The sequence below is a fragment of the Lithobates pipiens genome, unplaced genomic scaffold (assembly GCF_037356315.1).
Source record: "Lithobates pipiens isolate NorthernLeopardFrog02 unplaced genomic scaffold, aLitPip1_a1.2 Scaffold_28, whole genome shotgun sequence".
Classification (NCBI taxonomy): Eukaryota; Metazoa; Chordata; class Amphibia; order Anura; family Ranidae; genus Lithobates; species Lithobates pipiens.
This window is the reverse complement of record NW_027507789.1, coordinates 36,126,705-36,154,090: the sequence shown is the minus strand read 5'-3', so window position 1 is coordinate 36,154,090 and position 27,386 is coordinate 36,126,705. Positions and strand designations below refer to the sequence as shown.

At 43.6% G+C, this 27,386-nt stretch overlaps 1 protein-coding gene across 1 annotated transcript; it reads left to right on the top strand.

The window, feature by feature from the left end:
* Positions 1-5,952: 5,952 nt before the first annotated feature.
* On the top strand, positions 5,953-26,872 carry AAR2 (AAR2 splicing factor). The gene is made up of 5 exons (XM_077459069.1): positions 5,953-6,067; positions 10,557-11,100; positions 18,103-18,320; positions 22,879-23,108; positions 26,095-26,872. The coding sequence occupies exons 1-5, from the start codon at positions 6,034-6,036 to the stop codon at positions 26,314-26,316; spliced, it is 1,248 nt and encodes a 415-aa protein (XP_077315195.1). The 5' UTR covers positions 5,953-6,033; the 3' UTR covers positions 26,317-26,872.
* The last annotated feature ends 514 nt before the right edge of the window (positions 26,873-27,386 follow it).

Sequence of the window (27,386 nt, the reverse complement as noted above, 5' to 3'; positions counted from 1 at the left end):
TTGCAGGGTATTGGCAGGGTACTGCAGGGTATTGGCAGGGTATTGCAGAGTATTGGTAGGGCATTGCAGAGTATTGGCAGTGTATTGGCTGTGTATGGAGGGATGGCTGTGACTGCAATTGTGGGCACTACAGATCCAGCCCACAGCGCTGCTTCCATCCAATCTCTCCCCTCCACTGTACGGATCAGTACAGAGAGGGGAGAGAGGAATCGGCGTCATGACATGACGCCGGTTTGTTTACAAATGATCGCTCCGTCATTTGACGGAGTGATCACATTGTAAACGGCCTGGGTGTACAAAGATGGCTGCCGCTCCAGAGCTGGGCCGAAGCCGCAGCCTTTCCTAAGGCCGAGACCACAGAGTGCTCCGCGGATCGCTGCGTGTGCCGATCCGAGCGGGGTGACCTGTTCGGATCATGGAGCGGTGACGATCCGTTGCGCGCCTAATACTAATAGTGCTAAATTTGACCTCTGGTCACTAAAAGTTTAATACTGGATGTTCAGTAAGGGCCATGTCATAAAACCTACGAAAAACAGCGCTGGTCTAAACAAAGTGCTAGACAAATATGTATGAAAAAATCAAGTGTAAATAAAACAAAAACTTGATATTAGTGTTAATACTGACAGTAGTAAGTTCTTGCTGCAACTCAATGCGAGACACACACAATATACAACAATCAAAAAAATATGGCTGCGCTAAAACTTATAAAACAAAATTATAAAGTGACAATTTTTCTAATTTACAAAAAATCCCAAAAACATGCAAAAATAGTGCCAAAGTAATAATTTCCAGGCATATAAGCAGTCCAAAGAAAAGGAAAGATGGATAGGATGCTGAATCTTAGTCCATTTTCGGTGACTCTCAAAAACCACCCTTTACACACGTAACAGGTGCACCCAGAGTAGAAAGAGATTATCCACCACCAAATTAGAGGAGGCTTACCAGCTGTCAAGATCTCTTTTTAAGGAGATCATACGGGCTTGTAAAATGTTACGTTCCTGGTCCCCACACTGGGCTCTGTTGGTAACACCAATCTATCTGCTCCCTCTTTATGGTATATCTCGTTCCACCACAATCATTTAGTATGGCAAAGAGAGAAGAAAAAAAGCTCCCATAGCATAATTCCGTAAAGATTTATTAAAATATAAAAAGTAAAGTAACAACTCACGAATTCCCAGCAGAGTATAAGCGTATAGCGTATAAAAAACGAGCCGGCCGGCTCTCTCTTGTTTGCACTGCCCGCCCTTCCGAATTAACGTGGAAATGCGGTGACGTCAGCACGCCGCTCACCCTACGTCGTTTCGTCAAAAGTGACTTCTTCCTGGGGTACTTTGGCACTATTTTTGCATGTTTTTGGGATTTTTTGTAAATTAGAAAAATTATGTCACTTTATAATTTTGTTTTATAAGTTTTAGCGCAGCCATATTTTTTTGATTTTTTTGAAGGGCCATGTCATACCAGCAACTTTGTAGGAGCTACAGGTCTCTCTGGGTATTTTATCCAGCTGCTACAGATTTGCTGGTGTATGTGTAACGGAGCACCTTTGAAGGAAGGTGAATACAGTAAAACCTTGGATTGCAAGCATAATTTGTTCCAGGAACATGCTTGTAATCCAAAGCACTTGTATATCAAAGCAAATTTCCCCCGTAAGAAATAATGGAAACTGAAATGATTCGTTGCACAACCATTTATTCATAGGTGTTTCAGTTTATAGTCCATACAAAATGATTATAGTAATGTGACCAGGTTGTGTAACCATAAAATGTCCATCCACAAATGGAAGCCTCCAAAAGGGGATTAGAAGCAAAATCCAGCAGGAGCTCCGGAGTATAAAAGAGAAGAGAGGAGCCTCAATATGTTGCTTGTACTCGGAGTCAATCCGTGGATAGTAAGGAAAGGAACAAAGAACATGGACCTGAAGTGTGCCGGGGTCACGTGGTCAGTATGCCTAAAAGGGGGCATACCCAAGTATGAAATGTAATGAATGAAATGAAAAGAAAAAGGGAATGGGTGGGTAGGACACAAAGCCAGCGTCCACGAGAGGAGGAGGCAGAGGAGGGCAGGCTTAATGCAGCCTGACTCCTCCTACAAACACAGTACTCGGAGTCAATCCGTGGATAGTAAGGAAAGGAACAAAGAGCAACAAAGAACATGGACCTGAAGTGTGCTGGGGTCACGTGGTCAGTATGCCTAAAAGGGGGCAAAAATAACACAGTAGGATGAAAGCTTAACAACCAGATTACACAGTGAATTAAAGTCTAACCTGGGGTGGCGGCAATGAGGTATGTCTTTGCTGTAGAAAAGGAAGCGCTTAGGAAAGGCAGTAGAGGACCATCCAAGGTTTGACAAATGTAACACTAACAAACTGGTATAAAACCAACACCAAGCACCACACCTAGCCAGGCTCCAAGGACCCGATAACCATGCCGCCCCCGAATGCTGCGCCTTGCGAGCATGCAGATGTAACATCGGGGTGCCATCCAGTAGATCGACCAAAGTAAGTGAGACCCTGGGCCAGAAGCACCCCCCCCCCCCCCCCCGGCTTTAGAAACCACAAAGCCAGCTAAGGCACCACTTTGAGCCCCGAGCTGGTAACCAACGCAAAAGGAGACCTGAGAGTATGTCAAACGTCATGAAAAACAGGACCCACAATGGAAAACCAGCTGAGCACAGCAGGAAGTCTACTCTGCTGGAACCCTGGACAGCTTCAACAAAAGTGCAGAAAATAAAACACCCTGACGGGTCATTCAACATGAAATGCTGAGACTTAACTCGATATGCCCTGAAAGTGGCAAAAAAAAAAAAAAAAAAAAACAGAAAAGCCAAAATAGTAACTGGATGTTAACCAACAGGACTGGAAACCTAGACCGGAAAGCCTAGAAAACATGCCAAGCAGTGTCATGAGCCTTCCTGGTACAAAACAAAACCTAATGATCAAGGCTGCTATGACAGCCAAAAGGAAAAACAATATACCACAAACTGGAACTGAATAGAAAGTGCGACGCTGGTACCTGCTTCCGAGACCTGAGCCTACTGATACTGGCCCGGGCCCCGAGAGGGCCCCAGGATCCACCAAAGCCCCTGAGCCAGTAGAAGCTGCAGAGCAGCAATAGGCTGACTAACCAATCGCTCCATACCATAGCACAACTCCTGACCGGATGCAGCTAGGAAATTAAAGATAGTGTGGACTAACCCCCAACTGGACAGGAACACAATTAGCAAGAGAACCTTGAGCAGACAAAGAAAACCTGTGACAAGAAAGTAACCTGCGAGAAGGAAACGAGACTGGACGAGAAACATGAGTAGCGTGAACTGATGACCGTGAGCAGCATAAGAACCAAGGCTGCAAGAAAACACGACCTGCCTAGGAAACGCAGGTTGTATGAGAACGTGAAACGATAAACCAAGAGAGAAACCCCAGGGGGGACACGAGAGAAAACCCCGGGAGGGGGGAGGGACACGAGAGAAAACCCAGGGGGGACACGAGAGAAACCTGGAAAACAAGAGAAACGTTACATTACATGAGAAACGTAACAATGTTGTACCTTCATTAAATGTAACCATATTGGTACACTTAGAGGAGCCTCTCTTCTCTTTTATACTCAGTTGTGACATGATGCTACTTGTATATCAAGTCAACATTTATTAAAAAATGTTGCTTGTCTTGCAAAACGCTCTCAAACCAAGTTACTCTCAATCCAAGGTTTTACTGTATTCTTTTTGTCCCTGATGTCCACTAACCCTAGTTTTCCATAGGGTTCTATGAGTAATGTGCCAAATGTCTCCTTGCCAGCAATCAGTGCTACCCTATAAGAAGCTTCAGAGAAAGCAAAGCCAGCACATGGAAGATCTGTAAAAGATGTACACAAAGGAGGGCTTGGGCATGATATGCAGTTATAACAGTAAGGGCTCATTCGCACTTGAGGAAGCATGTGCCACTCCTCTGAAAAGTGATTCATTGGGGTTACCATTTTAAAAGGCAGTTAACAGGTGGCTGGGAGGCGATATGTTGCCTCTCCATTACCTATATTAACCCTAAAAAACCCTGCACCACCGTGTCACAACCCCCCGTAATGGGTTGCATTAGGCAACAGTACTGTCTGACGAACATGACATGGGGGTGGGGGGTATAAGGGTGGTAAAAGCGCGGATTAACTGTCTATTTTAATCACCCTCCAGCCAGCTGTATGATCAAGCCCTAAGGAAGATCTAATCACCATCCTTCAAAAGTTCTTTAAACACTGTCAGTGTACCGAGGACAACTTGTATTATTAATATCTTAGGCACACACAGGCTGAATAATATTTTTCTTTGAGAACAGATAGGTCAGCAACAAGTGGTGCTATTTATACCTGGTACTAGAGGTGCTGGTTTAACAGAATGGTACAGAGTTTTTACGGAAACACCACAATTGGAAAATGCAGCCTTCATTGTCCATGGCAGCCATCTTGAAAGAATCACCTCTAGCCATAATGAGACTTCAGATTGTAGGCTTAGTGTGGCCGAGTGCGGGTGTACCAAGATGGCTGTGACTGAGCGTCACTTCGGTTGCACTTTCTCATGGGTAGTGGCTTTTTGCTAGAATGCCGGCATTGCAAGTGTGGGCATCCGGCTGTGACAGCTTGCGGCTCTACAGCTAGGTGCGCACTGCGCATGTGTGAGTCCCATTGGTCAGGCAATCTTCTGGGACCTGTGACGTGTCCCAGAAGATTGCAGGAAGGGGGAGAGGAGTATTTCCGCTTGAGCCGCCTAAGCAGCCTGAGCGGAAGTGAGTGCTGGGTACATGTCAAAACTAGGTACCTGCCCCCCCCCCAAAAAAAATGACATGCCAAATGTGGCATGTCAGGGGGTACGGAGTGCTTAAAGCGAAACTTCCACTTTTGGGTGGAACTCCGCTTTAAGCACTGTTCATGCATTTTTTCATGCAGAATAAAAACACACTGGACTGCATCTGGTGTCCTTTAACTAATCTTAAAGTATATGATTTTTACCTATAGGTAAGCCAATGCATAAAACAAATAAATAGATCCTTAAATATACATATGTGAGAATACAAGTTAGAGTAAACTCCCATGTCTGACTTTTTCCTATAGGTACTGTAAATATCTCCTAAATGTGGACTGTTTAGGAAATATTTACTGTACATGCAGCTGGTGACATCACTTGCGCATGAAGGAATGAGTCCTGTGTCGTAACCGGTGGCTCTCGCGTGCATACGCAGAAGTGACATCAGCCAATACTCTGCAATAAATTTTAACAGAAACAACAATTTTTTTATTTTTTTTTACCGAATTTTCAGTCTTTTTTGATTTATAGCGCAAAAAATAAAAAACCCAGCGGGTTTCTTGAAACCATCAGTAACTGAAGATTTCGGCGAATTGCTGTTTGAACACAACACCGGCAACCGAATACAGTCCGATACACGATATTATGAGCGGAGATTGGTACTCCGCTTCGATACTAGCCAGCAAAATGGCCGCCTCCGAGGCAGCAACAACTTTATCCTCGTTTGCCGCAGTGCTGTCAAAACAGCTTTATCTTCCTGTACTGGACTGTATTTGGTTGACGGCTTTGTGTCCAAATAGCATTCGTCAAAATCTCCAATTACTGATGGTTTAAATAAACCAGAAGTGACGTGGTTGGAGAATTTCGACAGAACACCGGCTTCCTGGCGGGTTCGATCAGAACATGCCCCGAGCCAATTACTATTGCACATACAATGCACAGCTGCGCCAGATTCTGATTGCTCCAGTTTTAGTAAATCCCGCCGTAGACTGACATAGAGATGCATTTACAGGCTGAAAACAAAATGCCAAACGCCTGTAGGCGCGAGTTTTTTTTTTTTTTCTGTATGCAAGAGGCCTGATACAGTAACATGGACAGAAATAACAGTCTGCCCCCACTATTTCATATTCAGTGTAAGCTCTCTAGGGCAGCCTTTTACCTTTGATTTCCCTCACCAACACACAGCTACAAGGCACAGAGGAGAGGCGGAACCCGGGGATTCTGTGCTCTGTTTCTAGGGGAAGGGTTATGTGGAACACAGGAAGTGGTTCTGCAGTTATAGGTGAGTGTTGTGTATTAACACCATGTGTGTTAGGGGGAAAGATTTGCACCCAGTTAAAGGGCAGGGTTCAGGCAGCAGACTATCCTCTGAGTGTTCTGTATTAGTTCGAGAGAGATTTTCTCCAATGTCTGCTGTGGGGTGTTGTGTATATGTATGTGTTCTCTGCCATCTAATAGGCTCCATTCACAAAGATGTATCACCAGCCTTAAGCCCCCATACACACTGTCAGATTTTCTACTGATTTTTGTCTTCAGCTTTACCAAAACCATATAATATGAGGTCAAACCTTAGGAGTTTCAATTTGTATGCAATCAGGCAGGCCCTTGTACTAAATGGTTTTGGTAAATCTGAAGACAATCAGCAGAAAATCTGATAGTGTGTATGGGGCTTATTATCATTGTACCAGGCTTGACAAAAAACTGACCAGATTTCCCTATACATACGTTTCATAGATGTTACATTTTGAAAGAAGCTGGATTCCAGCAGCAGGAAGCTGGTGGAGGCCATGTTGGTACACCCCTCACTGCTCAGTGCTAAACCTTTAGCCTTACAAAATTAAACATCCAAACAGCATCACAAATGTCAACATACTATATTTATTTATATACGCTCATTTCATTCCTAAAATTACTCTGAAATTCAAGACGTAACTGGGTGTAGTAAAATGTCCGCTTCTTCTGACTGCAGGTGTTCTGTCAGATTAGCAAACCTAGTAGCAGTGGAACGCATGCGCAACTGACAGAACGTCACTTCTGTTACATTATCTGAGGTGCGCTAATCTGATAGAAAACCGGCGCCAAGGAAAGAAGACATCGGGTGAGACCGATTGGAGCGAGCACACAACTGGATCGTGGGACAAGGTTGTTTTTTAAAAGTCGGCAGCTACAGTTTTTGTAACTGCTGACTTATATTTTTTCCACATGAGACTAGAACTCTGCTTTAAGGTGGATGGGGGAATCCTTCCTGCTTCATCTTTTGTATTCTGGATGCATAGAGACTGCTGTGCTTTCAGAATACAAAGATCAGCGCTGCAGCCTATTGCCTGCAGGGTGGATCAAGCAACTAAAATCCAACAGGGTGGTTGAATAGAAGACTATCTGTAAATCAACTTCTGTTCAACCATGGTGGCCATACATGGATCAAAATGTATCTGGTCCCTGCTGAGCTACCAAAATTTATATCCATGTATAGCCAGCTTAAGCCCCTGTTCACACTTGCGATTGGGGCAGTTAGCGAGTACATACTGGAGACCCAAAGGGGGTTCCTAGTGATTAACTGCCAGTGGCTGCCATGTTGAAAGCATTGGGAGGCCGACAGCTCATGCAGCTAATGATGTCCACTCGCATGGCCGCTACCTGAATGATGGGCCCTGAATGCAGACAGTCTGTGTCCAGGGCTGATCATTGCCAGGCAATCCCTCCATGAGCGAGTGCAAACAAGAAGTCACGATTAGCTGAGGGAGCTGTCCGCTTCTAATTACTTTCAACAGGGATGCAACCCGCAGCTAATTGCTGGGTCTCCTGTATGTAAACGTTAAAATAACTTCTTTTTTTTTTTTGTCAAAATTAAAACACGATAAAGTGAAACTAAAGTTGAAAAATAAAAATTGCAAACAGGCAGGCTCTTTATTGCAGAAGAAATCTGCAGTTACCTGCCTGTCTGCAATGTACACTGAGATCAGTTTACATTCCGGTATGCGCCAGGATGACTACACTCCTGTGCATGCGTGGGATTGACTTCATCCCCCACCAGCCCATCCCCCTGTTTCTTAAGAAGCAAAAGGTCTTTAGTAAAAATCAGTATACACATTTCACATATTACACATTGTTAGGCACATATTTACCTTCTTGGATACACTAGATGTTAACCCCTTCCCAGCCAGTGTCATTAGTACAGTGACAGTGTATAGTATAAGCTCTGATCACTGCGTCAGATCACTGCTATTATTAGTTGTATATAATAAAAATTCCAATGTATATACCATAGTTTGTAGACACTATAACTTTCTTGCGAACCAATCCAGTTATGCTTATTTTATTTTTATTTTTTTTAACCAAAGACTTAGCGGAATACATTTAGGCATAAATTTGTAAAGAAATTCGATTTTTTTTTTTTTTTTTTTTTTTTTTTTAGGTATGTTTTATAGCACAGTAAAAAGAATTTTTTTTTGTTTTTTACATTCATAATAAAAAAAAAAACATACCACCAAATGAAAGCTTTGTCTGGGAAAAATGATTTAAACTTTGTTTGGGTACAGCATTGCATGACCGCGCAATTACCGGTTAAAATAGAAAAGTTCTAAATAGCAAAAAGTAGCCTGGTTACGAAGGGAGTAAAACCTTCCACTGACCCATCCTGCAAGGTTATTTTGTTGTTTTACCCAGTGACACAAGTTATACTCACCTCATTACACTGTCCAGGTCCCTTGCCCCCACCACTTCCAGGTGCGGGGAACAAGTAATCCAGCACTACAGATGGTCTCTCACCAAACCCTCCCTTGCTGTCAGCTCAAGCAGATGTCACTTCTCTTCTGAATCCAGAGAGGACCCTGCTGCTGCAACCAATAGGAACTGTCCATGTGACACGGGAATTAATGTGGACATCAGAAGAAGAATCCCCTTAGATGTAAACAGGAGAGAAAAGAAGGCTCAGGACTGCAGCTTCAGGTGGACCCAAGATTTAGGTAGTTCATTTTTAAATGCAGCAATCCGTTTGAGGGTGGGTTATCCTCTAGATTGGCCTGCCCACAGCTCAGAGCAGAGCTCTGGCAAGATATTACACATTACTCCCTATCCCCTAGTTAACAAGCATTTAACCCTTACAGTGTGTGTGCGTGTTTGGGGGTGGGACGTAAGGCACTGCAAGGGTGATTAGTTTTTTTACATTCCCAGAATGGGGCTTTGAGGACATTCTTAATGATCAAATAAGCAAGCTGCCATTGCTGACGTTTCCTTCTGAAAGTACTCTATAACTGGATGTCATGGTAATCCAGTGGCTTCAATAGTTTGACTCTCTGACCTGAAACAAGCATTGCAGATCTGGAGTTGCAACGTTTTTCCAGCTTCTCTGGCTGCATGCTTTTCCCAGGTCAGTGATTCAGATAGTACTAAAGCAAATATAGTCAGCCAGTTTCCTTGCTGTATTCCTTGCTTGCTGATGTATGCTGTTTTTTCCAAAATATATCCTTTCGCAAGTACAAGGAGCAAAGTATCATAACTCATAACAACTGGATTTTACCCTACTGAAAGCTGACCAGTACAGGATGGTTTGGTGTCCATGATGCTGCACTTTGCTGCTTGCACTATTTTAATTAAAGAATTACAAAAATGTTTTGATTTCCGACAAAATTATGGTCTTTTGGGTCAAATAACTCCTTAATTAAAGATTTCTAGGTATACAGCATAATAGGATAATGGGAAACATAGACATGAGACGTATACATATATTAAAAAAAATTTGGTTGAACTTAGGCCGAGGGCCTTACACAACAAAGGTCATGAAAAAATGTGTCTTTTATCTGTGTGTGCCCACTTAAAAGGTTCACTTTAACATTGGAGGAAAGAAACATGACTTCCTTCATTTTTATAGTACACATGGGGCGGATCAGTGATGATCTGCCCCGTGGATATCCGCTTGCACAGCGGGGATCGCCGGAGCGATCTCCGCTGAGCAGGCATAGGACAGGTCCGTCTCTGCACACTGCACAGGGACGGACCTGTCACAGCGTCTCTCTCCCCTATGGGAGATCGGGTGACGACGGACCACAGTTTCCATTGTCGCCCAATCCGATCCGATGAGGGATGGAAAAATAGCTTTTTCCTCCGTCACACTTTTTCGGATCGGAGTGGCTCGGATGTCAGTGGACTTGTCACCGCTGACATCCGACGCTCCATAGAGCTCTATGGAGCATCCGTTCAGGTCCGCCTGAAAAACTGACAGGTGGGCCTGAGCGCATGTGAAAGGTCCCTTAAGGTTTGAAAATGTATGAAAATTTGTGCTTAAAGCAGCTCTTCACCTTTCTTCACAAAACTTCATCCCTCCTCTCCACCCCTCCTCCACCCCTCCTCCAGTCCTCTACATGTATAGCAAGGTTTACATGACATGCTCTGTGCTCCCTTTGCCTCCTGGGATATGTAACAGGCATAGATGTTCAGGAAAGCGGGAGGGGGAGAGCCTACCGGCGCATCATCAGGGGGCATGGTGACCGAACCCGGAACAGCTGGCAGCCTGTCGATGACATCAGAGCCAAATATGGCAATGCGGGACCGAGCCATGTGAGTGAGTATCTGAAATGTTCTAAGCACACCACCAGGTAAGCAGTGGTTGTTAAAAAATAAAAATAATAAAAATATATATGGGGATAATATGGGGGGGGGGGGGGGGGTAGTGAAAATCTGCTCTAATGTTTGTTGAGCCTTCAACTAGAGGAACTTGAGTGGCACGACCTTGTCTTGCATAGTAATTGACTTAATTTTTTGTTATTTTTAAGAAATGGCGAACTCGTCCACAGCAATGGATCCTGATCTGGCCCGACAGCTGTTCTTTGAAGGGGCCACACTTGTGATTTTGGGTGTTCCAGAAGGCACAGAATTCGGTATAGACTTAAACAGCTGGGAAGCTGGCCCTCGTTTCCGAGGAGTGAAGATGGTGCCGCCTGGACTTCATTTTATCCACTATAGTGTGAAGAGGCTGAGAGGAGCTGCTGGGGAAACTGGACCACGTTCTGGCATTTTCTTCTTCCTGGAGCAGAGAGCCATCCACCTCCTGCAATTCGATGCTCAAAGAGAGGAGATGGAGGCTACCTCCCAAGAGGAGGCTGACAATCTACAGGAACAGCTTCCTTCCTTGGATCCATTCCTGGGGCCATACCCTTATGACAGCCTGCGTAATTGGGTATCCTTAACCAGTCACATTACTAAAGAGGCCATGCTAAAGTATCAGCCTGCCTGTGGGACAATATGCTCTTTCCCAGAGGTCCTTCCTACTGAGAAGATGACCCACACAGAGGATCGTGCTAAACACAACTTGCCCAGGTAAATATGAAAGCATGGGAGGTTATGGAGCTTGGCCTAGCTGGTTTCCAATGTCTGTTTTTTTCATGCTCACTTAATCAGAATTGCTATCTGAATACTGTTAGATATAGACTCCTTGATCTTAATCTCTTTGGTCCAGCATTCAGGGGAGGGCGGATCATGGTGAGATTGACTTAATTTCTTTATCGTACATCATGGGACACAGCGCCTAAGTTAATAACTTAATGCGTATATAGGCACCTTCAGGTGAAGGACACTGGTATACCCAATCTAGGAAGTTCACTTCCTATATACAACCCCTATATAACCCCTCCTCCTTCCATGAGCACATCAGTTTTTTTTTTGCCAGTGTCTAAGGTGTTGGTCACTAGTGAAGATGTGCTCTGAAGTAGCTCCAGGAGGGGTCCATGCTAGATTTACCAGATCCATCCAAAGTGCCACTGAGGCCAAAGTGGTACTTGGGGCTCGTATCCAAAGCACAAGGTTTTGCCTGTAACGTGCTTTCTACAGGTCCAAGGGTGTGGTACCCTGATAAAAAGGGACCCAGTCCTTGAAGGTTTGCTAAACGCCGCCCGCTGTGATGGGTGAAGGTTGGATTGTCTGTTAATTCAGCAAATCCTGCGGCAGGGATAAAGTAAGGGAAAGAACTAAAAAGTCCACCTATGTTTTCTTTAAGGGAACATTTTTTGTTGTGCCTTAAATCTCCACTAGAGGGAGTGTATGCCTTAATCTGTTGTCTTCACTTCAGCTCAGTGTCAGCCTGTGTGCGGCCGCAGCAGCTTGAGCAGGGGGATTCCTCTACAATGCTTTTCTCCCCCCTGAAGGGACCAGAAGGGTTAGGGAGACAGCTGTGGTTGTACCCCCCCTTGTAATACCCCCCCCCTCTGCGGGGGGGTGTGGAGGTTCTGTTTTTTTCTGCATTGAAAGTTGTTTCCTCTGCTGTGTAATGTGCTGTGTTGGGTCTGCGGACCTGAAAGCCATCCGCACTTCAGCGCAGGAATACTTTTCAAAAGAAAAGGAGGGGCGGGGCCTATGCACAGCGCCATGCAACGTCCACGGGTGCACGCACGGATGGCTTAAAGGATCAGCCGGAGCAGTCTCTCCTCGGCAGTGAGGAGGAAGCAAGCAGCCTACACTGGGACACAGGAGCGGTGGGGCATGGAAGGGTGGAAAGTGGCATTCCTGATACAGGAAGACTTTTTTTCCCAGCACTAGGCTGAACTTAATAGCAGATTTACTGTCTTGATTATGTTCAGCGATTAAGTGCAATTTAATAGTGCCTCTGCTTTTGTGCTTAGGACTATGCGTACCAAAAAAGACACCACAAAGACCAAAAAGGCACCCAAGGTTTCACCCCCAGGCGCTAGGATCTCCAGACACATTTCCACACTGTCATCCTCTCCTGAAATACCAATTAAGGCAAGCCAGGGTGGGCCATTAGAATAAATTAATGGTGCAACTGCTTCTTGCATCTCAGTCCCTGTTATACGTGACTGAAGATGTCTTTTCTTCCACCCTGCAGGGTCTGGAAGGAAGATTAGCGTCTTTAATCGCATCCTCCATTCAATTGGATAGTAAGCGTGCTAGACCCCCTCCCCCACTTTAGACCCTGTGCAAGGGGAACAGTGGGTACAGGATGAGGGTTCGGTCCTGTCCAGGGGTGGTGTACTGGTCAGTGTGGAGTCCCAGGTTCTATTACTTTATAGTGTCTCCTGGCTGGATAGCCATCGGCATTGCCTGTTATAGGAATTGCATCTCCTTTGCTACTGTTTGCCTGTGTCCCTTTCTGAGTGCCTCCTCCGTTCAGCTTTGTTCATTACCACCCCTGGCAATGTGTTACCTCTGTAATATTTGCTGTTAGAAGTGGCCTTGTACAATCCCCCTCGTCTGCTGTGGGAGATCATACACCGATACTGGTTACATATCGGTGTATGATCTTCCGGACAGTTCCTCCTGAAGAAGCAGTTTCAATCCGCAAAACTAGAGGATCAATTTGTCCATATCCCACATCAAGTCATCTTTCGGATGACCCCATTAGTAGTTGTCTGTGGTTGAATTTTATCTCTTATTCCCTGTATATATTCTTTTTATGTATTAAAATTATATTTTTATATTAAATAATTTGTTTGTGTATCAGTACCGAGTATCAGTACCGTCTTGTACAACCTACTTGAATGGGTATATATCCATGGTCAGCCACAGCAACTGTCTTTATAGACCCTTCTTGTCCTGTTTCTCCACAGGATGAGGTGTTACCCTCAGGCGATCAGGAGGAAAGACAAACCGATGATTCTTCCGTGGAGGAAACAATGGTAGATGAACCTTTTTCAGACTCACAATCTGAGAAATTGCTGATACAATCTCTTGCGTAGATGGTTCATTCTACTTTCATGCTACCCCTAATGGAGTCTGCTGAAAGCTCAGTTTCTTCCTTGGGTTCTTTAAAACCTTCACAGCCTTTGCATGCATTTCCTGTCCATGCATTACTAGAACAGCTTATTTATGCTGAATGGGATCACCCAGATAAGCATTTTCTTCCTCCAAAGAGATTGAGTTCTCTATCCCATGGGGGAGAACTTCACCAAAAAATGGAAGGTCCCAGCAGTTGACGCTGCAATTTCCAGTGTGAATAAAAGTCTAACCTATCTAGTAGATAATGCACAAATGCTTAAGAATCCAACAGATAAAAGGTTGGAATCCCTGTTAAAATCTGCCTTTTCCTCAGCCTGCAGTCGCTGCAATAGGTGTCTGTAAATCCCTAAAGAACCAATTTAGACAGGCCCTTAAAGAGGTTCCTGCACAACAAGCCTGGGAATTGGCTGAACTACCAAAAGCATTATGCTTTGCCATAGATGCATTTAAAGATTCTATTCACTATTCGTCCCGCCTTGCGCTTATGCTAGTACATATGCGTAGAATCCTGTGGTTAAAAAATTGGTCAGCCGAAGCACCATGTAAAAACCTCCTAACTGGGTTCCCTTTTTGTGGGGAGCGGCTATTTGGGGATGATTTGGACAAATATATCCAAACAATTTCTAGTGGGAAAAGTACTCTTTTGCCAGTCAAAAGAAAGTAGAAACGCCCTTCGTTTAAATGGGCTCTTTCTTCTGCGCCAGGGGCTTCCGCCTCTAGGCAGTGGCGACGGCCTCGGCCATTAGACTGTAGAGGGAAAACCTCAGGGTCAGGCCCAGGCTCAAAAGAAGTCCTGGGGCTGGAAACCTGCAGAATCCTAAAGCCTCATCATGAAGAGGCACCCCCCCTTTCCAGGGTGGGGGGAAGACTTCTGAATTTCTTCTTGCCAGACTTCTGAAAACTGCAGAACAGATGAATAATCTCCACATTAACGGGGTACAAACTGGAATTTCAGGGCTTTCCACCTTCTCGTTTCCTGAGGTCAAGCGTTCCCAAAGATCTAGAGAAAAGACAATCTCTGTTTTGGGCACTAGACCGATTAATATCTCAGGCAGTGATCATACAGATCCCCACAAAAGAGCAAGGTTTGGGGTTTTATTCAAACCTTTTTTATGGTACCAAAACCAAATGGAGATGTCAGACCCATTCTAGATCTAAAAAAATCTAAATCGGTTCCTGAAGATCTGCTCCTTTCGTATGGAGACGATTAGGTCAGTAGTTCCTATCCTATTAGGAGGAGAACTTCTGGCGTCTATCAACATCAGGGATGCATATCTGCATGTTCCTATATTTCCCGCTCACCAAAGGTTTCTGCGGTTCGAGGTAGAACAGCAGCATTTCCAGTTTGTAGCCCTCAAAAGTCCTGACTCCACCTCTAGCCAGGTTAAGGGCACAGGGCACAGTTTTGGGGTATTTAGACGATCTATTGCTAATAGACCAGTTGGTGGCTTGTTTGGAGCAAATCGTACGAATTACAACCAGTTACCTGGAAAGTTTGGGTTAGAGAAATCTTCCTTATTACCGCTAAAAAGGCTCTAGTACTTGGGTCTGATCATAGACACAGCCCAGAAAAAGGTGCTCTTGCCTCAGGCAAAGGTCAGCTCCATAAGAGAGCTGGTGCGGATGGTCAAGTCAAAAGGCGATCCCTCCATTCACCTTTGCATGAGGTTGCTAGGAAAGATGGTGGCTTCATTCAAAGCGGTTCCCTATGCCCAGTTCCATTCAAGACTGTTGCAAAACAGTATCCTGTCTACTTGGAACAAATGGATTTGCCAATGCGGCTGTCCCCAAAAGTGTCCCAAAGCGGCAGTTGGTGGTTACTAACCCAGAATCTGTTGAAAGGAAAATCCTTCAGACCAGTTATCTGGAAAGTGGTAACGACAGATGCCAGCCTTTCTGGCTGTGGAGCAGTACTAGAAAAGACAACTGTCCAGGGACAGTGGTCAAGAGCCGAAGGAACCTGCGTCTGGCTCTGAAGGCCTGGACTTTCAGGTTATGGGATGGTCCTGTCAGGATCCAATCCAACAATGCCATAGCTGTGGCCTATATCAATCACCAAGAGTCTCTCAGCGCAGAGAAAGGTGAACCATATTCTAACTTGGGCAGAAAGAAATGTTCCGTGCTTATCGGCAGTCTTTATTCCGGGAGTAGAGAATTGGCAGGCGGACTACTTGAGTCGCCAATACGGAAAATATGATGGTTCAGAACGATGTGACGTTCAAAACGTATGACGGGACTACGTAGAGGCCAATAGCTTTCGTCTCCAAAAAATTTCTGAGCATGCGTGGCACTTTGTGCATCAGAATTCTCTACACCCGATCGGAAAAAGTCAGATCGGATTTTGTTGTTGGAAAATTTTAGATTCAGCTCTCAAAGTTTTTCCGTTGGATTTTCCCACAACATAATCCGATCTGACTTTTTCCGTCGGAATTTCCGACCGTGTGTATGGGGCAATAGTGTTAAAGTATGACTTGTGGACAAATCTGGGTACTGTAGTTTAGTTTTGTGCCATTTTCATGGGTGCACGTAATTTTCAGATTTGGCATATTTGGTATCAATTTACTTGACGCAAGCTCATTTATTTTTTTTTATTTGTTTTTTTTACAAAAAATTGGGTAGTATGTTTGTGTGTTAATATGAGTGTATTTTTTTCTGAAAATATAAATTCCGTAAACCAAAAAGTGGTGTAATTCTATTGTGTGATATTATGAAATGCAACTGCCACTATTTTTATTCTTACATGGTCTCTGCTTTAAGAAAAAAAACTTTTTTACGTAATCTTTAGGTCTAAAATGTGAATTTTACCATATTCACAAAACTAAAGGGCTCCAGCAGCAAAAAGGTGAATAGTAAAGAATCACCCTCCTTCTAAAATCACATTTTGTTGCTTTGCAGCCTGAAATGAAGACAGACTCAGTTTTTGTTTTATCCAGCTGTATCTACTCAGTGCACCTTATAACATCCAAGTGAAAGATGTAACACCAACATGTCAGAAAAAAAAAAACATTCAAAAACAGAATCGCTGAGTAAGAAGAAAGAACCACCCTGCTTATGTCAGTATTTTTGCTTTAAATAGTCTTTAGTCTGTTGCTCAAATCCAGTAAAATTTGATGGTGGTGACCATTTGTGGATTGCAGTCTTCAAGTCATTCCACAGATTTTCAATAAGGTTTAAGTCTGGGTTCTGACTAGGCCATGCAAGGACAGTCACTTTTTTTTTCTTCTGCATTTTGGCTGTGTGCTTTGGGTCATTGTTATGTTGGAAGGTAAACCTTCTTCCCATTGACAACTTTCTGTCAGAGGGCAGCAGATTTTTCTCAAGAAGTTGACGGTATTTTTCCCCATCCTTTTTTCCTTCTATCCTGACAAGTGCTCCAGCCCTGCTGCAGATAAACACATCCATACCAGGATATTACCACTTCCATGCTTTACTGTAGGAATGGTGTTATTTGGATGGGGAGCTGTATTGGATTCCCACCAGACATATCATTGACAAGATTCTCCCGTGTAGTTCTGGGCTGATTCCTCACCGTTCTCGTGATCATTGAAACTCCACGAGGTGAGATCTTGCATGGAGCCCCAGACCAAGAGAGATTGACAGTCATTTTGTGTTTCTTCCATTTGCAAATAATCACACCAACTGTTGTCACCCTCACACCAAGCTGCTTTGCGATGGGTCTTGTAGCCCATCCCAGCCTTGTGTAGGTCTACAATCTTGTCTCTGATATCCCCGCACAGCTCTTTGGTCTTGACCATGGTGGAGAGATTGGAATTTGATTGCTTCTTTGGACAGTTGTATTTTATACAGGTAACAAGCTGAGATTAGGAGCACTTCCTTTTAAGAGAGTGTTCCTAATCTCAGCTCGTTACCTGTATAGAAGACGCCTGGGAGTCAGAAATATTGCTGATTGATAGGGGATCAAATACTTATTTCACTCATTAAAGAGGAAGTAAACCCTGATGGGTTTACTTCCTCTTTGATTCCCTGCAAAGGTAAAGCATAATGGACTACTATGCATCGCATCGTAGTCCATTATGTGTCACTTACCTGACACAGGAGCCAGCGAAGTCACCGCTGTCCCCTGTAGTTCCGAGCGTCCATCTTCTTGGTGGGTCTCCGTGGGTCTCGCTGCTCCGGCGCTGTCATTCGCCGGAGCAGCGATGACGTCACTCCCGCGCATGCGCACGGGAGCCGACACTCGTGGCATATCGCCGCGATCTGCAGCTTACCCAGTGCGCTTGCGCGCCGCTGTCTACGGCGCATGCGCCGTAGACAGCGGTGGCTGTCTTCAGGTAAATATCTCCTAAACCGTATAGGTTTAGGCGATATTTCTTGGACCTACAGGTAAGCCTTAATCTAGGCTTACCTGTAGGTCAAAGTGGTTTGTAAGAGTTTACAACCACTTTAAAATGAAAATAAATTTTAAAACTTTTTTGAAATGTGTTTTTCTGGATATTTTTGTTGGTATTCTGTCTCACTGTTAAAATAAACCTAATCATTTATTTGTCAGTGGGCAAACGTACAAAAACAGCCTCGCTGTATAGGGTAATGTGATATGCTCTTGCACTGATATATTTGCTCAATGTTTAGATATGACACGATGTGTCAGAACTATAAGGAGGGCATGTCGAGACTTCCACAGATGAAACAAAAAGCAGGAACAGAGATCCGCTTTAGCACTCTTCCAGAGAAAATGTACCCAGCAAATGCTACTCCGGCTGAAGTCACACAGCACAGCATTGACCTGTCCTACGCTCTAGGTCAGCTGATGGATGAACACTACCCAGAAAAGCCTTTGGATATACTAGGTCAGTGAAAATTTTTTATGTGTGTATGCAGCGTTTGCCCTTTACACCTTTGCCCATTAGGTGTGCTGTTCGTGTCTCTTTTTTTATTTACAGACTTGAATACATTCACCCGTTTAATTGCTGGCAAACCTGTTAAATCTAGTTGCCTTCCATGCAGCCCCCAGCTCAAGGAAATCCCCTTTATAGATTGAAAAAATAACAATAAGCAATAAATACTTGCATCCACTGAAACTTAAAGTGGAGGGACACCCAAAAAAAAAAAAAAAAAAAACAGCGTTAATAATCTTAAAAAAAAAAATTGAATTTTTTTTTTTACCTTACCCGAAATCCCTGTTGCTAGGCAGTCTTCCTAATCTGCCTCTTCCTACTCCGCAGTGATCTTCGGTCTTTTCTCCTCCTCGTGTTGTCTTCTGGGTAATGGGGCACGCTGTGTTCTGGGAACCGTGTGTTTCCTAACACAGCGCGTCCCATTCACAAAGTGCTGCGCAAGTCGCGCATGTGCAGTAGGAAGCCGCAAGGCTCCGCTGCCTGTTTCCCTTAGTGAGGATGGCGGCGCGGGGACTTGAGAGACCCGAGGGACGCAGCGCCATGGAAAGGTGAGTGTCCTTATTAAGTCTGCAGCTACTTTTTTTTTTTTTTTTTTAGCTGTTGACTTTTAAAAAAATAAATTCCCCGCTGGAACACCCCTTTAAACCTACAGTAAACCCAGAGAAAGGCAGAAAAAAAACCTATGTAAAGCATGGTCTGGTTTGCTCTAACCGGGAAAACTCATTTTTGTTCCTCCAAAGGCAATAAAATTACTTTGGAATCAATATTCTTTGATAGCTCTTATAAATAGTAAGCCTTTGGCCCCTTTTACACAGAGCGCAAAGGGGTGGGAAACACAGGTGGTTGATCTGCGTTTTTTTACCGTCTGCACACCTAAAACCTACCATGGCAGCCAAAGGGGACGATACACAGGCACATTGCAACGCAGTGATGCATTGTGGCTGGGGCAAATTTAACTCTACGCAAAGTGTGAATGGGGCCTATGACTAGTAGCCACTGCTCTTTGACACCCTCTGAAAAGCAGTGCACCGTAGATTGCTTCACAGAGGGCTCGTGTGAAAGGGGCACATATTTATATTTATTTTAGGAGTTTCTGTGGAAGGTCACAGTTTCACAGCTCTTGCAGCAAATGTATGAGCTTTTGCCCCTCACTTTTCGATTTTCATGGCTTTTCCTTCTTTGAAGCCCTGCTGATCAGTTTGAGCATTGCTATTTACTCTTTAAGCCCAGTGAAATCAGATCTTAGAAATCCAGTACTCTGAAGCAGCATGTCTAATCAGTGTTGGGGTGAGAAAAACCAAGCCGTGAGGGGCGAGGATGAGTTTACGCCTAAACTTCAAAAGCGGAAAACCCTCTGTATTGGTAATGCAGCATAAAGTGTAGCGATGCGTATCAACCAGGCTGATTTCTACTCTCACACGTCTACACCCATCTGAGCAATTAAAGGTGATTGCTGACTGGTTGCTATGGTTTACTGCACTTTGCATATCGCCTCATTACAGCTAAAGATTCAAAAGACAGAAAGGATTGCAGCTCTGTTTGTGTTGTACTATTATATGGCTAGTAGTAGTTTGTCCCATTTAACTGGACTTGTTCTGTAATACTAAAGAAAATTCCAAGCTTCTGCAATGTTGAATGTCCTCAATATTACAGAACATGACCTGTTAAATGTGACTACTAACAACTGTACCATGATCTAGATCAGGAGTGTCAAATAGGGATGCACCAACGTATCCGCCGCTGAAAGTTATCAGCTGAAAATAGGGTTATCACCGTTTTGCCAATAGAAAAAAAGGTGCCGATAATGGCTGCCAAAAAAAACAGGTACGACTTTACCGGTGCATTTTTCATAGGTGATGTGTGTCAAAAACCACATCGAAGACCCAACATAGGTTCATTTTTGATGCATTTTTGCCGCATTTTCAATGTGGAGATGCTTTTTTTTTTTTTTTTTTTTTTTAACTGACCAAATTTTCCCCCAAAATGCGGCAAGGTGGATCTTAACGTGGAGTTCTACCCATTTAAAAGTCAGAAGCTACAAAAAGTGTAGCTGCTGACTTTTAAAAATCAAACACTCACCAGCGATGCAGGCATACTAAGCCTCGCTCCTTTCCCCCTCTTCTCTGCGGCGCCGAAATTCTAACTGTGGGCACCTGGCTGTGGCTTCATAGCCAGGCGCGCACTGCGACGTGTCCCAGAAGATTGCAGGGTGAGAGGGGGCAGAGGTGATCTTCCTTCAGGCGGTGCCAGGGGAGGAAGTGGGAGCTGGGTGCCTCTCTAAAAACAGGGTACCCGCTCCCCCCCCCCCCCCCCCACCCCAAAAAAAAATGACATGCCAAATGTGGCATGTCAGGGGGTCACCCGCACTTAAACCCTAAGTTCCATTTTTGGGTGGAACTCCACTTTAAGACTAGGTTCACATCTATGCCAGTGGTGCAGCTGCATGACTTGCACAAATACCGGCAGCCACCCACACACAGAAATGCGGGACCCATGGGCGTGTGCCAATTATCCGAATGGCATGCTGCCTGCACTGGAAATTGCACCCACACTGAGAATCTCAGTTCCCGTGCGGACTGCGATTTGAAAAATAGTGCAGGGACTTCTTTCCTGCTTGTCCCAGGGCAAGACCTTGCATTCATTTGAATGGACGGTCATGCCCGGGCAAACTGCAGCCTGAACGGCTGCACAGGTGTGAAACTAGGCTTAAAACTGCAGAAGAAGTGCAAGGGGCCAGTGGGAAGACATACATAGAATTTAAAGGGATGCATTTCTCTTGAGCTTTTCTTGGTTTTTTTTTTTTTTTTACGCAGAATCGCTATATAAACTGCTCAGAGTGAAAGCAGCCTATCAGCCGAAAAGGTGCTGATAATGGCCAAAAATGAATTCATAATCATTTAAATTCATAATAGTAATTAAAAAGCAAAATATAATACAATTATAAATAAAAAGTGTTTCTTGTATGTGATATTATAATATTTAGAACTGTCCATTTCGGAATTTTCATTTTGGTGGACCACTAGTATCAAACTCGATTCATTGCAGGCCGCATCAGCCTGTTGTATCTGTTAGACTAGATGTCCAGAGCACTCCACTCCCCCTTACATTAGAGCTGCACGATTAATCTTTAAAAAATCGTGATCTCAATTCACCCCCCAGTCGTCGTCGTCCCCCGCCCCGACAAACTCTCCTGCAGAGGTTGCCGATTCTTTCATATAAACAAGAAGAGAAACTATCTGCTCACTCAGCTGTCAAAAGAAAACATCCAGCAGTTTTTTTTTTTTTAACTTGCAACATTGTAACTAAGCTTCCTTCTTAGATCAAAGGGATAGAACTTCTGTTAATAAATAATCGGACTGCCAAGTGTAAATGCAGGAAGTTTAACCACTTAAAGTCTAAATCTTTTTCTGACACTTCTTTCTTAAGTTAAAATCAATATTTTTTGCTAGAAAATTACTTGGAATGCCCAAACATTATATATATTTTAGCACAGACCCTAGGGAATAAATCTTTCAGATGCAATTTTTTGGGAAATTAATAAAAAACGAAACCGTAAAGTTAGCCCAATTTTTTTGTTTTTAATGTGAAAGATGATGTTACACCGCGAGAATCGTGATCTATCTTCTAAGCAAAAAAATCGTGATTCTCATTTTAGCCAGAATCGTGCAGCTCTAGCGTACATCCGATGTCAAGACCCCCACCACCATCAGAAGTTGAGAGGCCCCCACTATCCCCTTACCTTGTGCTGCTGCCGGAAAGTAGCAGGCAGTGGAGCTGGGAATCAAAGTGCAGGGTCTGGAGGAGGGCCAGAGAAGGGCTGGAGTAAGCTGCTGGAGTCTGGTGACTGCTGAGACCAGGGGAGGCAGAGACAAGGGGGTGCTGATGTTCTACGGTTGACTGCTGAGATGAGGTGGAGGTGGAGACAAGGAGGTGGTGCGAGGGGCTACGTAAAAAGGCCTGGCCATACGGATTCGGCCAATGCCATGGGCCTAGTGTTTGACACAGAAGATATAAATAAATAAATGAGTATTTTCACAAACATAGTATTTCATTAAATGTGTTTTTTTTTGTTTTTGTTTTGTTATTATGCAAGTTCCTAAATTTTACTTGGTATCAGCCTTCTCACCTTCCTCTGTACAGCAATACTCAGAGAGAGGGGAATTACTAGGAGCCAATCGGGTGTGCTGCATACAGTTGTGTGTACAATGAGCATGGTGAGAGCAGAGGGATGACCTCATCAGTTGGCCATTGCTCTGTCAGAGTCAGTAGGCCGGACAAGTAGTATCATCCACCTTGCTGTGCTGTGTAAATCTTAGGACAAAAAAATAAACATTTTGGTAAGACCGCTTATACTGTAAATTAAATTTGTGTATTTACAAATTAAGTTTAGCTTTAAATAACTTAATAAAAGTGCAGTTGCAGACATGAAGCTTCCTGTACTCTTTCCTTTCCAGAACTCTGCAATCATCTTTCTTTTAAATATAATGTTCTGTTTTTATTTTTTCCTCAGCTGAACTGCAGTTTGCCTTTGTGTGTTTCCTCCTGGGGAATGTATATGAAGGTTTTGAGCAATGGAAGAGTTTGCTGAACCTTCTGTGTCGAGCAGAGACCTATGCTCTACAGCACCCAGATCTGTACAGTGAGCTCATCTCTATCCTGTATCACCAGTTGGCCCAGGTGCCCACAGACTTCTTCATAGACATTGTGTCCCAGGACAACTTCCTGACCAGCACTTTGCAGGTAAATGTGAACTTAAGGCTGTCATTTCTGAAATGCCAAATCCTTGGCTGCCTTAGATTGCAATGCCAAGTCCAAGCCTTTTTCTGACACTTTTGTTTACATGTAAAACTACCATTATATATATATATATATTTAAAGTGGAGGCACAGAAAATGGTGGGTTTTGCAATATTTTATGCCACACAGTATTTGAGCCGTGGTTTTTCAAACGCAATTTAAAAAAAAAAAATTCACTTTTTTTTATTTTTTAATTTTAATGCAAATAAGAAATACATAACCCAATTTTTGATAAATTATTACGTTGAGTAAATAGGTACCAAACATGCTACGCTTTAAAATTGTACACGCCTGCAACGATGGCAACATATATTTTAGTATCCATAGGCGGCACTTTAAAAGCCTTTAAGGGTGACCACTTTACATTTACACAGGAGGTCTGGTTTTAGAATTACTGACCATTATCTGACGCTTGTAGTGATACCTCACGTGTGGGATGACTACTGTTTGCGTGCGTAAAGGACTGACTTTTGCACGAGAGCGTGGTGAGACTGGGGCACTTTACTTTTTTTTAATGTTATTTATTTTTATTTTTTACACAGTCGCTTTAATTATATATTTTTTTAATCACTTTTATTGTTGTCAGAAGGAAAGTAAACATCCCTTGTGACAGTAAAAGTAAACAGTGACAGTAAAAGCGATGTGAAAGGTACTCTTTATGGAGAGATCTGGGGTCTATAGTACCCCAAATCCCTCCTCTGCACTTAAAGGAGAAGTCCAGCCTAAACTAGTTTTGGCTGGGCTTCTCCTATCGGTCACAGAAGCGCAATTCGCACTCCTGTGACCCGTTTTAGGCAGAGAGTGGTCTGAAGTCCGATTTCTAGTGACGTCACCAATATCAGTCCAGGCACTGGGTCATTCCAACCCTGGATCCGCCAGGTGCCTGGACTGATAGCCGTCTCAGCCTCTCAGTGAGCCGCTGAGACGGCCACTCCACCAACCCTCCACAGCTCAGCGCTCCATTGAGCATGGAGGAGCAGAGCAGGAGAGCTACAGATTGCTAGGGGACTTGAGAGAACCGAGCCATCTGCGATGTTCAATGGCTCGGTTCTCAGCGAAGAGGTGCTGGGGGACAGATCAGTATGAATCTGCAGTAATCCAGATTCCTATACTTCTTCTTTTTTTAAGCGCATTTGAAATTGGTGAGATCAAATGCTTTTGATTTTTAAAAATGGTGCAGTTTACATCCAGGCAAGTGATGTGATGTTACTGCTTCCGGGTTACTATATCTTAGAGGCCAATAAAGCCGATTGGGTCTTTGCTGGGCTCTATGGTCAGACGACGGAAGCGCCAGCTGGTCTATCAGGACTCCTGGTGGGAGAGAAGATATCAGTACAGCCGCAGGGGGATGTTCCCTACTGCTGCGTGTAAAAGCAGTCCAGCGGCTAATTAGCCGGTAGAATTGCTTTAACTGGAGAGCCAACCATCGGCTCTGAAAAAAAAATGGTACTGGGATGATGCCTGGCATCATCCTGGTATAACTACTTGAAGTCTAGCGATGTACGGTCAGAAAATGGTTAAAGAGACAATGGGGGAAATTTACTAAAACTACAGCAACATGTGGTGCAGCTCTACATAGAAACCAATCAGCTTCCAGGTATTATTGTCAAAGCTAAATTGAACAAGCTGAAGTTAGAAGCTGATTAGCTACCATGCACAGCTGCACAAGATTCTGAGTGCACCAGTTTTAGTAAATCTCCCACACTGCCACCTTGTCCTTTTATAGAGCAATGGCAGTGCCATTGTAAAGCCTTGCTGCTCCTTCTGTTGCAATTGGCAACAATACCAATGCTCAGTACTTCTGTACAACCCAGTATGACAATTTGTCATGTGTTAACAAGTATTCCATAAGCTCCCTTGCCAATGAAAGGGTGTCAATACACCCCAGCATGGTCAAAACCGCACCTGACCCTTTTTCAGGAACTGTGTCAAATTACTGTGTCAAATTGAATAAAAAAAAAAAATCACCAGATTTTGATGCATAAGAAAGCTCAACTTTGTCTTCTTTATAAGCGAAGCTTTAAATTTTACTTATCCTCCCATTCCAACCCACTATCTGAGAGTCCTACAAAGCGTTCTCCCATTGGCTCATCCATGTCTCCACCTCGGCCAACCAGAGAACATCTTGACTGCATTGATAAAAAATACAAGGCTGCTCTTGAATGGTTGACATGCCTTAGGACCGTATCAGTTTGTTTCCAGACACAGAAGAGAAGTGCCAGAAAGACAGCATTGCTTACTTTATGTAGCACAAGCTTCTGCAGTTTGTCACAGCCTCCACAATGGCTGGATTGTTCTGTAGCAGTAAGCGTTCATTTGAACCCAATAAAAAATGTTAAAGTGATGGAAAGATGGAATTCTGGTTTAAAGGATACATTTACTTTTACAAAAAAAAAAATAAATGCACTTTTTTTTTGCAGGTTAAAATATGTGCATTTATTTTATTTTTATTGTTAGGAGCCTGTAAAGCATTGCACCCACGATCAGCAGATTGTGGGTGTAATGCCAGCTCCTGCAGACTGACTGTGTATCTGTCTGCCCGTACCTCCAATACGGGCAAGCAGTTACTGAATGACAGGAAGCTCAATGAACTACCTAGAGCACTAATTAGCGACTTGGTAGTTCATTGAAAACGACAAGCCGACAGCCGCAAAGGCTGTCGGTACTTGTAGTTCATTGATTCACGGGATCTGTGAATCAATGATACGGCAGAGACCTGCACAGCTGTGCTTTCTTTGAATTGTGACGGCTCACCGTCACGGGGGGGATCAGATGCTGAACGTATTACGCCCTAAATATGTTCAGAAAGGTGATCTTACTTTTAACAATGACTTGGTTTAGCATATGGGCCATCACACATAGGGCAGCAATGCTGAACATGGAGATTCTCTTTTTAAAGTACTAATTACCTATGGTTTATCTCTTTGCAGGTTCTTTTCTCATTCCTGTGTTCTCAGTCTACGAATAAAGACCTGAAGCGGAGAGCCATCCGATTCCGAGCCCATTTGACCAAGAAATTTCAGTGGGACTTTGAAGAGGATCCTCTGGACTGTGCTCCGGTTGTTGTCCAGCTTCCCGAGGGTTGGGAAAGTGAGATTAAAGTGCAAAATGCAACCTCAGAGGGAAATAACGAGACTGCCCTCCCTTCATAGCCTGTAATACAGCAAACAAGATATGACACAAGACTGATGACTTGTTGTATAGGTTCTCTACAGTAAATCGATATGTGGCTTCTGCTTAAATGTACAGATGGCAAGGCCACATACATAGAAACTGGTCAGAACAGTAGACTGGGATCTTTGGCAGAGGTCTTTAACATGTGACTGGGGCCCAAAAATCTTCTGTTATGGTTCCTAGTCAGTGGCAATACAGTTTTTTTGGGATTGCTGGAAAATGGCACACCGACTTTTGATGTCCCCTTATTTGATAACTTTTATTGAATATGTTCCATTCTGTTCTTTATCTCGTGGCTAAACTATTTCATCCTGTCTAAACTATTCTTAAAAGTCTGAAAATACTGCACTTAATACCAAGCCGTGCAGCTTTCCCATATCCTGTAGTACTCACACACAGGTGCGTGCACTTACCTGCAGTCATTAAAGTATATGTGAAAACCCATGCTTTTTTCATGTAAATGTAATTTCAAAAAAAGTAATATGTTTTAAATATGCAGCTTTCATTAAAATAATATCTGATTCTGCCATGAAAGTCCTTATTCAGGCACTTCCTATTAAAGGGTGTCCACTATGTGTCCCTGTCTAGTAAGGGCTCGTGCACACGGGGCTGTAAAAAAAAAAGGCCACTTTACACCCCATGTGTATGAGGCCATCTTATGCTTCCTGAATTTTACCCTATGAATGTTTCAACACATTATGCAGGGAATGGGGAATTGTTTGTAGAATTTTGAGGAAAATAATGAATTTAATCCATTTTGAAATAAAGCTATAACATAACAAAATGTGGAAAAAAAATAAAGCGCTGGGAATACTTTTTCGGATGCACGTTAGGTCAGGGTAGAGACATGTGATTATTAATCACTGATAAGTGCATTTAGCTGTAGGTGTCTGGGGGAGGATGTTTTGAAGACCTTCTTGCTTGTTATAAGGCTCTATTCACACTAGTGAGACTTGTCATGTGACTTTGGACACATAAAGTCAGTTGATTTCGATAGCACCCATTTCAATTTTTGCGACTTAAGTGGTTCCCGCACTACTTTTAATGC